The sequence below is a fragment of the Vanessa tameamea genome, chromosome 6 (genome assembly GCF_037043105.1).
Source record: "Vanessa tameamea isolate UH-Manoa-2023 chromosome 6, ilVanTame1 primary haplotype, whole genome shotgun sequence".
Classification (NCBI taxonomy): Eukaryota; Metazoa; Arthropoda; class Insecta; order Lepidoptera; family Nymphalidae; genus Vanessa; species Vanessa tameamea.
The window spans coordinates 847,969-865,253 of NC_087314.1; the positions used below are offsets into that span (position 1 = coordinate 847,969).

At 32.3% G+C, this 17,285-nt stretch overlaps 1 protein-coding gene across 1 annotated transcript; it reads right to left on the minus strand.

Moving 5' to 3' along the window:
• Positions 1 to 292: 292 nt before the first annotated feature.
• Positions 293 to 1,528, minus strand: LOC135193315 (uncharacterized). The gene is made up of 3 exons (XM_064215144.1): positions 1,450 to 1,528; positions 504 to 1,197; positions 293 to 305 (listed from the first exon to the last, which is right to left on the minus strand). The coding sequence occupies exons 1-3, from the start codon at positions 1,526 to 1,528 to the stop codon at positions 293 to 295; spliced, it is 786 nt and encodes a 261-aa protein (XP_064071214.1).
• Positions 1,529 to 17,285: the final 15,757 nt, after the last annotated feature.

The following is a 17,285-nucleotide window of genomic DNA, read 5'->3' on the forward strand; positions in this document are numbered from 1 at the left end:
AAAGCGCGGAACTCTTAAATCAGTTTCTCGTTTTCCCTTCTTTATTTTATAGTTAGATTTACGAAATTTGGGTAACATGTAGTTAACTATTTTGTTGTTATATTTATGTGGATTTTCCGTCATCAATGTTACTTGTACAGAATCAATATCAACGAACCCTATGTTCTTCAAACTCAAAGTTGATTTAAAATCTTGAGACCTTTTTGCCCGGTCTAGGTTTCTTTTAAGTCTAAGTTTTTTATCAAAATTCCATAGTCCGATATTATTTTTTTTCAAATCGATGTTGTTATTTTTATTCGAAAAACCTGAAAATAAGTCAAAAAGCAATTAACTAAATTAACTGAATACTTGAGATAAATATTATCTATATCCATATCCATTCTAAAGAACTGAAATTGAATGTCATGAACTACATATGTTGAATCTTTATGAACATACCTGAATTATTTTTTTTCGAAATCAAAGGTGTCATAGGAGTAGTAATATTATTATTCACAACATACAAGTCAGTAGCACTATTTTTTGAATTTTTAGTGATTTTGTTAAGATGTGAATCAAAATCTTTGAATGTTACTGTTTGTACCGAATGAAATTTTTTAGGAGTATCTTTATCTAAAAATATAAAGAAATGTTTTTTAAACCAAGAATCTTCACTTTTAGTTGAAATATCTTGATCATCTAAAGTCTCTGTCTCAACAAATTTTCTTTTTAGTCTTGTTGTTGGTAATTGAGGGATTTTGTTAAGAATGTATTTTCCTATATCATCTACTTTGTGGTGTTTATGAGCTTGATAACGAATAAAATTTGAAAATCTTAGATCATCGGGATCTTTTTGACGGTTTAAATAATATTTAAAACCATTGACATAATCATTATAAGATATTTTGTTGCTTAGAGACTCAAAACTTGTATCTTCTGGTACATAGTGATCGTTTTGCTCGTAAGTTGTAGTACCATTGTAATTATAATCAATATTTGCATAGTCAATCACTTGAAAATTATTCTTATCTTCACTTGTATTTTCAATATTTTTCTCCGACTTTATTTCTCGTTTAATCGGAAAGTTTTTTGTTGCTAATACATTCATCATATTATTTTCATGGGTCTTTGTTAATAGTAATTCAAAAACCGACAGCATGGAATAATCGTCGCTCAAAACGGGTATTGAGTGTAATGTTGTTGTTACTTTATTTTTCTCTACATTTGAAGTATAAATTTTTTTTCTAACTGTTGCTGTTTTTGCTACCGGCTTCCGTGCCGGTGCAGTCGTGGTAATATTTCTATGAAACTTTTTTGATGTTTTAGTTAATTTTTTTGATTTTGCAGTTGTTTTATCGCAAATTTTTTCTTTTATTGTTTCCTTAACAATTTTCGTTCCTTTTTTGCAATCATTTGATAATTTCTTTTTTATTTTGTTATAAACATTTTTACACTTTTTTTGTAACATACTTTCCACGTTATACGCTAACGTACTAGCATCTTCTCTCAATGACCGAGGATAAATATTATTTTGCTCTTTTTTATCCATTGCAATATTATTTACAGATGTACTCTCAATGATAATTTTATTATGTTTATCAAGTGATAAAATGGTGCTAATTGCGAAATTAGGAAACATTTTTGGTAACTTTGGATGATAACTTGAAACAAAAGTTGTTTCTGTAACAGTACTGCTAATTAAATCCGATAATGAAGGTTCATGTTGAGCAATCATTTGAATTTCTCTGTGTTTGATTTCATTCAAAATGGCTTCAATTTCGGCCGTCCCCATAAACACACGTTTAGTAGTCGAATCCATCATATTGATATTTAAAGACTCATAATTATCTGACATATTATTGTCTGTATTGTCTTCATTAGTGATAGATTTTTCGTCATGTCCATACATATTTTTACTGCCTGCTTTTTGTGATTGTAACAAATTAGTATCGTGCTTTTGATAGTCTTGAATATTTTTTAATATTTCAAAGTCTTTACGCGTCGCCTGTCTTTTAAGCTTTGCATCGTTTCGATTGTATAAAGTAATTGGAATAACACATTTTAATTTCGTTTGTTTATTGCATTCGTTACATGATCTGTCATGGTGTTCATATTGTCTATCCATACTTATGTATTTAGTATTGAAATTGGTTACATCTCCAGGAATATCGTTATTTACTGCACTTTTAAATATAGGACGAGCATTAAGAAGCACTATACAAAAAAACAACCTGCAATTGAATAGTAACAATATATCATTTCCATAATCAATCGTTTATATTTAAATATAATTAGTGAGATAAAAATTATAATATACAAATTTACGTAGATAATACATATATAAAACTTATTAAATTTCAAATTATAAAGTCTTAAATATATTATAATATAACTGAATATACCATAGGAAATCCAAAAATAACATTTGTTTATTATATTACAATAACATCTATTAAAACATACAGCTATACGGCTTTTAAAAAATACCAGTTTTTTTTGACATTGACACTTCGAAATCTTCTTTATTTATAAACCATAGAGTCGTTAAACTATTTATAAAGCCAAGAACATGTATTAATTCACTTTTACCAAATAAATTTTATTATTAAGTTAGTGTATCTTGAACAAATATACTAATATTCTTTTTTATATTATTAATCTTTTTTGTGGTACGACTCAATAATACTACGTGAAAGTACGCTCTTTTTGCTTACTTAGTCGATTGTGGATCCAGTACGAAGGCTTATTAAACGATAATCGGAATACTTGCCACTCTTCTAGGAATGTCCGCTTGGATTTTTGTTCCAGAATTTACCATACCATCCAGGGTCAGGTCCAAAATATTTAGTATAGTGTGTATACTAAATATTTTGTCGCTGCTGATCAGTCACGGTGCGGTTAACCTTGTCGTGGAGTCAATCCTTCAGTATCGTTCGGCAGGATACCTTCAGGATAATACTTGGACAAATGAGAAATTGTAACAGAATGATGGGAAATCTTAATATCGTCAATATGTTTTTAATAGTTTTTAATGATTTTTTTATTTCAAAAATATTATGTTTCGAGTGCTTAAGTTTTTGTTATTATTTTTTTTTCATTATTAACACCCACAAGTTCGCCCGTACCTTGTTTTACTTCATGTTTTTATTGTGTGTGGCGGTTTACAATTCTTATTGACTTATTATTGACTCGTCTTATTGACTAAACATCAGCAGATCTTCGCTGGCGTTGAAGCTCACCGATCTTCTCATGACGTGGCCCACACTGATTAAAATTTTTTTTTTAATGATAAAATGCACTAAGTTCTAGCATTTGAACAGCCTTTTGTTTTTTCTTTGATCTTGAAGTAAAATTATATTACTATGACTGAATATTATTTGAATATTATTGCTTTATAAAATGTATGTACTAGAAAATATAATCTTCTCCGTGCCTCTTATTTACTTTATTACCATTTCAGCATCACCATGCTAGTGTTATGTGTATGAAATATGCATTTGTACTTCTTTATATGTAAAACCAACTGGTATAATAGTATTATTACTATTACGAAAAATATAATCTCCTTGGACTTCTTTTTTTAATATAGCATACTTTATTTACCTACAAGAATTATTGTATAAATAAGATCTAAAAAAAAATACTGTATTATAAGATTTTAACAAAATAACAAATAATACTCCGAGGAAGAAAAATAATTTTATAAATAAAATTAGAACCGATAAATAATTTCATCGCGTATTTTTTTAGTCTTGTTAAAGGTATTTTTCTTTGAATTTAAATAAATATTTTTCCAAACGAAGTATTGAGGTAAAAAAAATACAACACAATTGAGAAGCTTCTTTTTAGTTACTTTTGTTATAGCTGAGATAGTCCTCGTTAGAACGTCCGTAATCTCCTTCTGCGAGACCAGAAGGAATCGGCGGACCTGGAACGAGGCCGGTTTGTGGAGACGACGATGGCGTTGTGCCGGTCCTTTCACAGCCCAGACGCCTGAGGCTGACCCTGTGGCCATGGCCGCGTGAGGTGGAAGCCTCGTGTTTCCTATTTCAGACAGCCCTTAGGAGCTGTGATGGCCTCGTGCTGCCGCATGCATTTAGCGAGGAGTACGGGAGGTGGGATCACCTTCGCCCCCTAAGGAGAGCACCCCCGAACCACGAGTGGAGCTCTGCACGGGTTGCGGACTATGAATTGACCCGAAGATCCCGCAGCCTCTACAATACGTGCCCAGGCGAGGCCATCGGAGTGATTTTAATGGGTTTTCCCATGTCCAACATAACCTACTGCGTGGAAAAAAGGAGTTAGACCGTGTAAATCTTAATATAATTTAAAACCAGCATACAACAATATAAAGCAGTACAATATAACATTAGAATAATGGATGAGTGGATGTTACCGAAAAGTAAAATATTTATATTGATATTATTAAAAAAATATATATATTTGTTAAAAGCAAAGGAAATGTTTTAAAAAGTTTAGATTTTTGTTGAATAATTGCTTATAAAGATACTCGTGCATTACAAACGAAGACATAACTTATATAATATAAAAAAATAAATTTTTCATTCCTAGGGAAAATTAAACACGGTTTCACCATTGAGCTCGGCCACTTAAGCACTTAAAACGTCGCAGAAATGAATGGTTTAACTTTAGCGTTCAAAAGTAAAGGGCCAAAGAATAAGTCTACATTTTATCTGGAGTACGGCAGGCTATCTATTTCAGTGAAAAAACAAACTACTATATATTCGTAGTATGTTTTTTTTACATATTTTTATAAGCGAGAAGCCATTTATTTTAAAAATAGTAATTTTAATAGATTAAATTAAATAGAGCTACTCGGAAGAAATTTCATATTTTTCACCGAATTAATTATCTTTATATTAATAATATAATCGTACAAAATGTAAATGTTAAATGTATGAAATTATTTTAATATTAATCTTCCATATATTTTTTTTTAAAAACATACTTACAATATAATATTTTATAAATTTCAATACCGTTTGTATGTCACAATCGGACCGATTTTAAACGGTTCGATAAAGGTACTTAAAAAATAATCAGTTACTGTACATTGACAATATTTGATGGAGAAATCTCCCTTGGCATGCCTTGGGTGGTATTCCACCGTACGCTTATCAATAAACCCTAATTTTATTTTATCTCAAGCTTAGCCCGGGGTCCTGGATAGCTTGCATTCACATCACACAACAATTAACTTTTAAAATCGAAATAATAAGATTAATCAAAGAATTTCCATAAATAATTATGCCGCCACCGCCGCCGCAAGATCAAGTCCTTCAAAATACCGCGAAACAATTCTCGACGTTCATTGGTCAAACGACATCACAGTAAGTAATAAGGGAGAGAGACAAATATATATAATTTGATATAAGTAAGAAAGAGTAGTACATTGTAGTGTTGCAAGTATCATAAATTAAACAATATTAGTATGACTAATTATATTCCTAGCTACATGTTAGGCGTTGAAAGCTCTTAGAAAGACCAATTCTGCAGCATTTCGTTCTAAAGGAGGAATCGTAGAATTTTATTACATAGGTTTGTAACCCCAAAACGTTGGCTGAACGCAATATAACCGAGGAATGTTACATTTAATTCCGTACTTGTACAATACGCCTGGCTTACGTAAATGGCGTGAACACAGCTCCGAGCGGTAATTGTTGTTAGTCGAATAAGCTGCTAAAATTCTTCGAGATTTTAACTTTGAAGCGACTGAAGCGCTTTGCGCTGTTTTTTTTTAATGGATAGTTAGACTGACGTAACTAATCGTAAAATAATACGACATACATATTATTATTTGACATGAATGTATGTAATATTCTTAACTAATCGTGTGAGAGTTTATATTATACTAATTGTCGTATTAGATATTAGTTGTCAGATTTAAAAAAGTATATGCAATGAGGTTCTTGCTTGCTTCGTACCAAATCTTATCAAATTTAGTTCAGTCGTGAGAGTTAGTTATATTGGTTTAGATTTTCGCAGCAATGAGTATGGTTACGTTTTCTATGTCAGATAAAACAGTCAAAATACCTAGTTGATATATTTGACAAGTGACAATTTTGAACGAACCGCCAAACAAAGATATTTAAATCTTTGCCGCCAAAAATATGGGCCTTTGTTGTAAAAAAAAATATATAGTTTTACAAATATATGAACTACATATGCGATTGATTTATTTGAAAATAAATATTTTTATTGCGTTGATTTATTTGTTGTAAATTACAATTTATGTATACATATTTTACACTTACGACTACACTGAAATATATGATTTATTGTTGCATGTTAAGATTGATATTGCAATGCACGCAAAAATAACTTCAGATCATAATCCCACGGTTGGTTACCGTCAATTTGCAACCAACCATATAAGAAGCGGTTTTCATTGTGTCATTGTCTAAGAGGTGTGGTCATCAAATACCATCAGGGTTTCCATTTGTTCTTCAGGCAATCAGTATTCTTCAAATAACATGAATAACACCCGAAAATAGTTAACAATTATGTACGTTTATAAAGACTTTATTGCACAACTTTTTCATATAGGTAGGCAGTCTAGCAATTTGGTAAAATAATTAATTAAATTTTTTAAAAAAAAAAGGCATTGTAGATCTACTCATTTACGAAGACGCTGCCCTCCACGTTGAATTATTATCAAAATGCATTAGTCTTAGTGAGTCACGTTCGTACTTACAAGATGTCTTTGTGTGCGTGCGACGACAGAAAGTAAAAACAGCAAAAAGTACAAAATATATTAGTTGTGTATTTTATTAAAAAATATATAACTTATGGATATGTTCGTAAGAGAATAGATGGGCTTGACATATAAACACACACATATGTATATATATGTTTAATGTAAAATATTCAGTATACGTTCATACTGAGTATGATAATACACATAATATCAAAGTTTTTTTTTAATTGTGGCTTTTATTTGTGCGAAGAGGGCACAGATAATTCTGCCAATGTCACGTGCGACATATAAAAGTTAAAAATTACACGGTTGAAATTTGTTTTTTTTTTTTTTTATTGTAAAAATTACATGGTGCCGTCCAATTCAGCCTCATTTTTCCTTTCTTTTGAATCAAAAATATAAGAAACATACTTACATTTATTAGCAATAAATAAAAGTCGGATTTCGATTAATGAGCGACTCCTAGTAGGGTAGACTGGGTACGGTTGTGACAGGTTACGGTTGTGACAGTCGTAATATTAGCGAAACCATAAGGAATACGGGGGAGGTGTAAAGGGGAGAGAGGAACGTCGTGCGAGTCTGAACGTGTTTCACATTGTTTTATCAGACGACGCGCGACGTTGACGTTAGCAGAGGCCCTCATTACTTTTTAACGGTCAAAAGTAAGTATTTTTATTCGATTTCTTTTAGTGATTGTTGTAATATGTGTACAGATACAGTAATGAATGTTCTTTCTCATTTTTAGTCAAACATTAGTGGTTAAATAGCAGTTCTTACTTTATAAGTATGTTATTTAATATTATTATAACTAATCTTCTTTTGTCAAAGAGTACTTTGGGTACGGTTGTGACAATGGTTTCGTTCATTCATGAACAGAAATCCATCACTATCTGTTCGTGTAGCTCAAGCTACTAGCCTCTCAAGAGCAACAAGTTTTAATAAAACAAACGTGGAAGCTTTTTACAACAATTTGCAAATTGTTTTGGACAGACACACTTATGAGCCACAGGATATATATAATGTAGACGAAACAGGCATAACTACCGTCCATAGACCAGATAAAGTTGTCGCAAGACGTGGCATACGCCAAGTGGGAGCCCTGACGTCAGCTGAACGAGGCACATCGGTCACAGTTACATTTGCAGTAAATGCTTTGGGCAATAGTATACCCCCTTTATTTATATTTCCTCCCGTTCGTTATCACGAACATTTTGTAAGAGACGGGCCTATAGGATCGATAGGAACTGCAAATCCTTCAGGCTGGATGCAAGACGTGTCATTCTTAGTTTTTCTTGAACATTTCAAGAAATTTGCAAATGCTTCTCTAACGCATAGAATCTTACTATTGCTAGATAACCATTCTTCTCACATCCATGTTAATACATTGGATTTTTGTAAAGAAAACGGAATCACTTTGCTTTCATTTCCTCCACACTGTTCGCACAAACTGCAGCCACTGGATAGATCCGTCTTCGGACCCTTAAAAAAAGCAATAAATACTGCTTGTGACGGTTGGATGCGAAGTCACCCTGGAAGAACCATGACCATTTACGACATTCCAAGTATTGTGAAAACTGCAATGCCTCTAGCTTTAACACAAGCGAATATTCAGGCTGGATTTTCTAAAACTGGTATTTACCCTTTTAATCGAAATTTATTCAATGAAATAGATTTTGCTCCCTCTTCAGTAACAGATCGACCAAATCCAGACAATCAACTAAACAATCCTGCAACATGCACTTCTGCAATTGATGATCAAACCCCGAACATACCAAACCCTGATATTAGAGAAAACAATCCAGTTCCTAGCAGTGATATGGCACCGGTGTCACCACTATTACATTTTTCATTAGACGAAAACTATCTTGGCCCTTATGATGAAACACCACCACTTTCACCTTCCGTATTGGGCGAATTCTCATTTCAATATTTAAATAGCAATGATCAGCCAACTGCGTCATCCTCAGCTACACCACTTATTTTTTCTCCTGATATTGTTCGATCTTTTCCAAAGGCTCCCCTAAGGAAATCAAGAGGTTCCAGAACCAAAAAGTCAACCATATATACAGACACCCCAGAAAAAGAGGCAGTTCGGCAGGAATATGAAGAAAGAGAAAAACGATTGAAGGCTAAACTGATAAAGAAAAACCTGAACAAAGTAAAAGGAAAAAATAAAGGAAAAGGAAAAAACAAAGAGAGAAAACGGAAGACATCACCACCGTCATCAGGTGAAGACGAGTATTTTTGTTTAGTGTGCATTGGTGCATATTCCGATAGTAAGCCTGGTGAAAAATGAATAAAGTGCCGAGGAAAATGTGAGCTCTGGTCACATTTAGAGTGCACTGACGGTAGTCGCCATTACATATGTCATAACTGTGATGACTCTGACTGATGATAGATCTCCAATATATTATTTTTACTACAATATATTATTTTGATTAATAATGAATATTAAATATTATTTTCGTTTGTTATGCTGTATGCTGATACAATATACAAATTGATTTTTTTTTTATTTAGTTAGTATTTTGACGTTTTGTATAATTATAATATTTTAGTTAGGATTTTGTACTGATTGTAATTTAAGACTGATTCATTATAAGCAATCAGATTGCTATATGAGGATTTGTTATAATAGCTATACCTAGATTCTAAAGTGCCTTATAAACACTAAAAGTACCTGTGTTACGTAATGGTAATTACTTAAAAAAAGTACATGTTGTGCAATAAAAGTGATTGATGACCATTCTGGTGTATTTTTGAACCTGTCACTACCGACCCCAAGTACTGTCACAACCGCCCCTGGGATGTGGACGTTTGTGACATTTTCTTTTTTTTTTCTAACTTGCTCATGTGAGTTAACCATAGTACTTAGAAATCCATTTTTTGTATTTATACGTAGGTAAAAGTACTCTTTATAAAAAAAAACCTATTTTGTATAGTTTACTACTACACTAGCAAAATTATTGGTTGTCGAATGAAAATTGTCACAACCGTACCCAGTCTACCCTACTTATTATTTTATTATAAAACATAAATAAGTAAAACATTATCTTGATACATAAACAAACACCGTGACATCTCTTCGCATTATATAAGCCTTAACAAAAGAAGAAGATACATTTACTTTGATGTTTGTATTAGGTTGAAAGGGAAGATATTGAAGAAACGAAGGTTGAACCAGTCTTGGTTTACATAGGTTCTTTGTGTCTTGTCCCTGAGCATTGTAAACTCGATATAATTGAATAGCTCTTTAGTATTGTAATCCACGTCTCGAGATTTCTGTAAATTCAATTGAATTGATTAAATTCGGTCTCTTAGTTTGTAATGTGTACTCTCTCTTAGTTGTTTAATGTTATTTAGAAAATTAAACTAAGGTACTTGAATTAAAGATTAGAACCGATATGGCTCAGTTGCTAGATTACGTGAATTTTAATCGATGAACCCGAGTTCTATCTGGTTTGTGTTTAAAATTGTTCATGATGCTACTTGCATGTTTCGACTGTAATTCTACCACGTATGTACTCATAGCCCGGCAATGGAGCAGCGTGGTGGATTAAGTCTTAAGCACACTCTTTAAAACAAGAGACATTTTGACGTTGTTTTTAAGTTTTTATATTTTTACCTGGTACATACACATGTTTGCTGTACAGTGTTGATAATTTATGGATACAGCTTTGATTTTAAATTTCGCATAATCCCCATCAGTGAACAGACTATTAATCGCAGATATAACTTTCATATAAACTAACTCAAGCACACAAATCAACTGGCTATAACATAAGCTAGCTGTCAATGTTTATGTTCCGCTCTAGAAAAAGAGACATCATTATAACCAGACAAGCTTGTGGAAATTTAGTGCCTGGTTTTGAACCCACAACCAAACCACAGACGTACAATGGAAATTTAACTCTAAACCTCAGAGCACTGCTAATTTCATACGTTTTAATTAAGGTTGCATTAAACTCATATCATGTAGGTACATCACTAGTAAACAATTTGATATGCATCCTATTATTCTACACTTAATGTTATGCAAAGACACGATTATGTTGTACAATCATTACATAGTATAAAACAAAATAGCTTACCGCTGTCTGTATATATGCATAGATCTTTAAAATTACACAACTAATATTTTAAATAGATAGATTGATTCAAGAGGAAGGTTTATATGTATAAAACATGCACAGTATAGTAGATAAACACTGATTATTTTAGAGGTTTCCAAAGTGATGTCGTCAATAGAAACATATTTTGCGCTTACATTGCAAATGCTGGCTCAACCCTACGAGATAGATCAAAATAATGTTCAGTATTGTACTTAAAAAGGTCTTCAAAAAAGTCCGCAATGGTATATGTCTATCTCTTAGGGATAAGCCACAGTAACTATTTTTTATCCTTTACTTTTTACGAGAAATAATGGCTTATTATCCAATTAGTACCTTAGTTCAATTAGTACCTTAGTACCTTAAATACATTGTGAATTTAAAGGAATATTTTCGGAAATATTACACATTTAAAACGCAGGGGCATAGCGGTTTGTATTGTCTAGCGACTGAAAAACTGTAACTGTAACTGTAGTATATTTAGTGGCAACATTGCAACCGTGCGAAGCCGGGGCGGGTCGCTAGTATTTTATATACAAGATTATGATAAATACCATTTTTAAATTTAAGTTTTAAAAAATTGTAGTCATGTTGGTATTTAACCAATCTTCAATGAAATTGAAAATTTATAGAATATCTTTCATGATTTTTTTAAATTATATTTCAAATAGAATTTGAAACATACGGATAAAAAAATCCACTCAAATACAGTTGTATCAGCTCTTAAAATGGAAATTAAAAAAATTAATACAGTTGTAGATATAATCAGTCAAGAAAGAAAACCGCCCAAAGGGCATTTGAAATTGAAAATACAGCTAAGACAATAAACAGTTGAAAAATAACTTACTCTATTGAATAACATTTAACTGAAGCATTCTTATAAACCTTATTATTTCAAAACAAAAGCGAACTAATGAGTGAACAAACAATGCTGGAAGGAATACCCTCATCCATATGCATTCTGTCTGACAACCGGTGGATCGAAATATTCAATATCGTCACGTGAATTTCAATAGAGTACCCAACTTTAGAGAGAAAATTGGAGAGTCTGAATATTCTTCGGCAATTCCGAAAAAATATATGTTAATATATTCGAGTATTCATTTTCATAAATTGATTGCTTCGAGCCAATATTAAAATTATTGTATTGATGTTGTTGTGGTTTTATTTATTTAAGCTCTATTGACCACAAACAATGGCTTGACGCAAAATACGAAGATAACGCCATCTTGACTTCATATTTTAGACAGTTTATTGTAAAATACACACGATCGCGTTTAATGCTTATCGCGGTACCAAACCAGTGTATGGGATATTTTCACTTTAAAGTATTGGTAGATTACTTGGTAATGGGTCTTTGCGTAAGCTCGTATGGGTAGGTATCATCAAATACTCTACCGCCAAATAATGATAAATAATTATTATGAGTCTTGTGGTCCGGTTTGAAAAGGTGAGTGACACAAAATACATAATATCTTAGTCCACAAGTTGGTGACGCATTGGTGTTGTAAGGGATGGTTAATATTTCTTACAGCACCAATTTATATGGGCGATAGTGATCACCATCATACGGTCCATTTGCTAGTCTTCCTTACTTTCCTACAACTTTATTTTTAACCACATGATGTATGTGTTAGGGAAGGTAGTTTGCACGGCAAGCCCAGTCGTTGATAAAGCCATTGTATCAGATCTGGCCAATCTTCCAAAGAATTGAGATAGAAAAAAAAATGCAAATACATGATGAATTGGTTTATTATTATATAAAATTTTATTAAAATTAAAATGTTTGGAATACCCGTTGAAATTAAAAAATGACAACTTCGATCTTCAAGTTTCTTAGCAGTCACAATAAAAATAATTATGTTAGGTATATCTGGCAAAGGTTTGTCTATTTATTTTCCAGTAAAGGTATTCTGTAAGAAGAAACTCACAACTCACCGCAGATGACGAAGTCAGAATGTGATAAGCGACATTAACTATATTAATTATAAAATTGATAGGATACACGTATCAAAAGGAGATATCGTAAGTCGGCTAATAAAATTTCACGAGTGAGTTATAAATAGAATTCTTACAGAATTGTAATTTGTTTTATAATATCCGATCAGAGGCGGCCTTAGGGGGTGGCGAACAGGGCAATAGCCCGGGGCCTCGCTATTGCAGGGGCCTCGCGCAAATACGCAAGCAATTTTGAAGAAAAAAAATAGATTTTTTATTTAAAACTTTGGTTTTTCATCCCTAATTATTTATTAAACTTATAAAATAACAGTAAATTAAAATAAAGTTATTTAACTAATTCATTAATTCAAAACATAATTGAAAAACTCATTACGTACTACTTAATATCGTGCCTCGAAACACTTGAAGATCGGTTTTTTAATCGCATAGTACTCGGGTCATTTCGGGAATCGGGGCATAATGTTCAGCTCTTCTATCGCTCGGGGAATATTCATGTTTAATTTCTTTCGTCAACTCTTGTCACCCAGGATTATTTTTGCTTGCAGTATGACCCCAAAATGACCCCGGTTTGTGGCCCATACTAATTACTGATGAAGACCGAACTGAGATTGTATTAAAGTGTCCAATACGGGTTAAAGTTGATTTATTTTCTGTTAATGATAATGGGAATCAAGTCACGTGAAAACGCAAATTGTTGAAATAATAATAAATTTTACTCTATTATTCTTGATTGTACTCATTTAACACAACATTTAATTGGTTTCTTAGCCGTCGAAAGAACTACAGCTGAGAGTTTGAATAATTATTCTATTATATAATTATATAAATACAGAATTAGAACAGTTAGGTATATTACACACCTGTTACAGTTGCGTCTGCTGAAAGGAATTTTTCGAGACTTACTAAAACATATTTGAGGAAATCAATTACACAAGATCGGCTTTAAGCGCTTGCTATTCTTTCAATCGAAAATAACATAGCACATTCGTTAGATTATTGTGCTTTAATAAAAGATTTTAGTCTTAGGAAGAAGCCAAAAACATCAATTTTAAAAATTATAATTTGTTAATTTTGTAATTATTTCAATGTAAAATATTTTAAAAGTACAAAAATTTTATTTATATGTATAACTTACTTTAGTATCTTTCCTCAAACAAAACAAATACCTAAACCAAACAACCAGACCTACTTTCCCATTACATACATATTTTTCACCAAGAACAGGGGCCTCGCTAAGACCTATCGCCCGGAGCGGCGCAATGGGTAAGGCCGCCGCTGTCTCCGATTATATCGAATACTAAAAACCATAGTATAAAGATTTAATTATGTACCGTGTAATGATGTAACGATGCGTGTACATTGGGTATATATTTCTACAAATCGTGACGTGCAAGTTCAACATAAAACATATATCCGACGCAATGTATAATTCTGTTGGCCCTAATTGAAAGTATTTCAGTGTAGTTCCTGTTAATTTTAATAGAGACACGACGCCTCATAAGGGTATTATTTGTTTAATGAATCTATCAAATCACCAGTAATCTCCTCAATATAATTCTTAATAAGTTTGGTGCCAAAAAGACCGTCAAATGCACCGAGTTTTGCTGTTTGGCGGTAGAATATATATTGAGTGGGTACTTACCCAGAGAGGCTTGCCCAAAGCCCTACCATCACTTTTAGGTACATTACAAATTTAAGTTAAATAAATAAAATAAAAATTATGTCCACATCGGAACATAGAGAGGCATAGTCAATCCTGGAAAATAATATTAAGTAATGATTATTCCCAATAATTTCCTAAATATATTTGGTATTTAATTTCGAAAATTAATTTATACAGTACGAACGATAACTCAAATTATAACAACGATGTCAATCTTATATTCATAATCAATCTGAAATAGCATTAAAAGCGACAAATATTATTCGAAATCGGTGAGAATTAAACGTACAAAACTAAACATAACCACTAATCGGTGGCTAATTTATCAAGGCAAGGCTAGATCTAAATCTACTACGGATTTGTGTTCACGCACTACTGAAAGTGAGTTCAATTTATTACATTTCTTTCCCTGATTAACCTAGTTTCAAGGAAACAATGGCCAGAGCTCTCGAGCACACCTTTCCCCGCTTTTTATCCTGGCAATAATTTATTTTTCTTTGCCAGAATATGCAGTCTTGGAGTTATTTAATGTAAAAAGCTGTTACAATTATACTCAAAGTATACCAGCATGAAGTAAAATAGATTCTACTTTGTTATATTAAAGTCACCTTAAGGAAATCCTGAGATTTTTTTTTATGATATTTGTAGGCGAGCTTGCAATTGGACCATCTGACGGTAAGTGGTCACTACCGCCCACCCATTAACCACAAAGTGTCATCAACCTTGGGCAACCAAGATGTTATGTCCCATGTGCCTGTAATTCTACTGACTCGCTCACCCTTCAAACCGGAACACAACAACACTGGGTACTGCTGTTTGGCGGTAGAATATCTGATGAGTGGGTGGTACCTATCCACACGGGTTAGCACAAAGCTCTACCTTACACGTAGTTACAAGTATATAGTACAGAATAATCGTAATATAATATTTTATAACATGCTCTATGTATATGCGTATGTCTAGTGTAAGAACCACTTACATCGGATCACCGTTGAATATTCGCATAATTTGGTTCAATCGAACAATGTCGATCCAACAATAAAGCGGTTTAGCTCGTAAAATCAAATGATACAACTCAATTTCATTCGTATTTACATACGAAATCCGGTATATAACTACAAACGTAGCGTTTCAATGTGTTGTTCAATTATATTATTCCAATATTTTGTCGTATTAAATTTTTGCTCATTGCCATCGGTTTCTCGAAAGTTCCTACCATTGTTGTATTACGTGTATTTTTGTTTTTATTACTTCCACTGGTGACAGGGGCAGGTTGATTTTTTGCCCAGAGAAAATGATGCTAGCATACTCGAAATGTATTTGATTATATTTCAATCATAAGTATAGTAGTTCTGATAGATATTTAAATAAATTTACACAAAACAAATGAATACCGTCCTCGGAAGTTTGCCTACACTACACTAAAAAAAAATAAAGTTTATATTACTTAGTATTGCTGTGTTTCGGTTGGAAGAGTGAGTCAACAAGTGTAATTACTGGCTCAAAAGACATAACATCTCTGTTCCCTAAGTTGGTGGCGTTTTTTTAAATTTCTTTCAATGCCAATCTCAATGGAAAGTGTTGACCACTTACCAAGTAATAAAAAAAATAAAAAAAGAAGTTAAATTGTATTTAAGTATTATAGTTGACGTTGTTTCCGTCAGTTGTCAGGTTGACAAGCTGTCAACCTAGAGATGCGTCATAGTCGATGGAGTGGAAGTAGACCATCTTGAACGACACGCTCGAACGAGACTGCGCCCGCGCACCACGCTTATGACGAATCGCTATATAATTATTTGAAGTGATTTTGTGTCGAAGTGATTCCTATTTAACTAATCATTGTACTATTTCATACTCATTAAATTACGTCGATTGTACGTCGGAGTTGATCATTTATTCTGTCACGTCCATCTTCCCCATTTCAATAAGAAAATGATTTCTGGTGAAGGCCCTCCTGGCTTTCCATAGTTATTATATCAATATGGACAAGTTTTTCTAAACCTACTTTTAAAAGAATAAGCACAAATTATGATAAATCCACTGATTGGAATACTAGTGGTTTAGGCATAGATTTTTTTTACGAAGTACTCAATGTTAATTCGTTATAATAAATTCACAATCGGCGACGACTTTGAGTAACGAACGTAATAGAACTAAATTCATTCATTCATTCAGTCATTGGAATCGATTCGCAATCAGTGAAACTATTGCGGATAATAATTGACAGCCCCTTCTTTTTGAAGGTTACCTAAAACAAATTACATTATTGTTGGAAGATGTAGTAGTTTAGTACTAGTGTTTAGTATTCAACATAAATAAATAACAAACATTTAAACCAAAATGATTACCAGTGTAGAAAAAAATACGTAAAAATTTTTTATTTTTTGACTTACTTTCATTTCGGGCGAGAGTGATAATGAGAACTATATTGTAAGAACTCACGTCATATCTCATTCGTGAAACGTTGAAACATTTTATTAGACTTTTTTTTATGCGTATACTTTTAGTTTTATTATTATAGTTAATGTTGTATATCTAGTGACTAAGATTGCAAAGGAAGATCTGCGGTGAGTTTCATATTATTATATTAAATAATATTATTATATAATTTATAAATTTCCAGCGAGTTTTGTTCGGATAATAAATATTTACTTCGGTCTAGAAATAATTCTTGGAAAGTAAAAACTATATTTACAGTAAAGAACATTGAACGGAATGAATTCTATTATGCACATAATATATATTTTTATTATTACATAGAATTTGTTTTTTATCTATGTGTGTCCTCAATACTTGAACGGTAAGGTTGCAAGTACTATCCTGACCCGCCTATGATCGTACCACCTCTTAACACAGG

What these genes read in the sequence shown, in the direction of transcription:
- LOC135193315 (XM_064215144.1), bottom strand. Translation starts at nt 1,528, where the DNA reads ATGGATAAAAAAGAGCAAAATAATATTTATCCTCGGTCATTGAGAGAA. An exon ending in GTTAGCGTATAACGTGGAAA is followed by an intron (nt 1,198 to 1,449) that starts GTATGTTACAAA and finishes CTTCAAATGTAG; the next exon opens with AGAAAAATAAAGTAACAACA.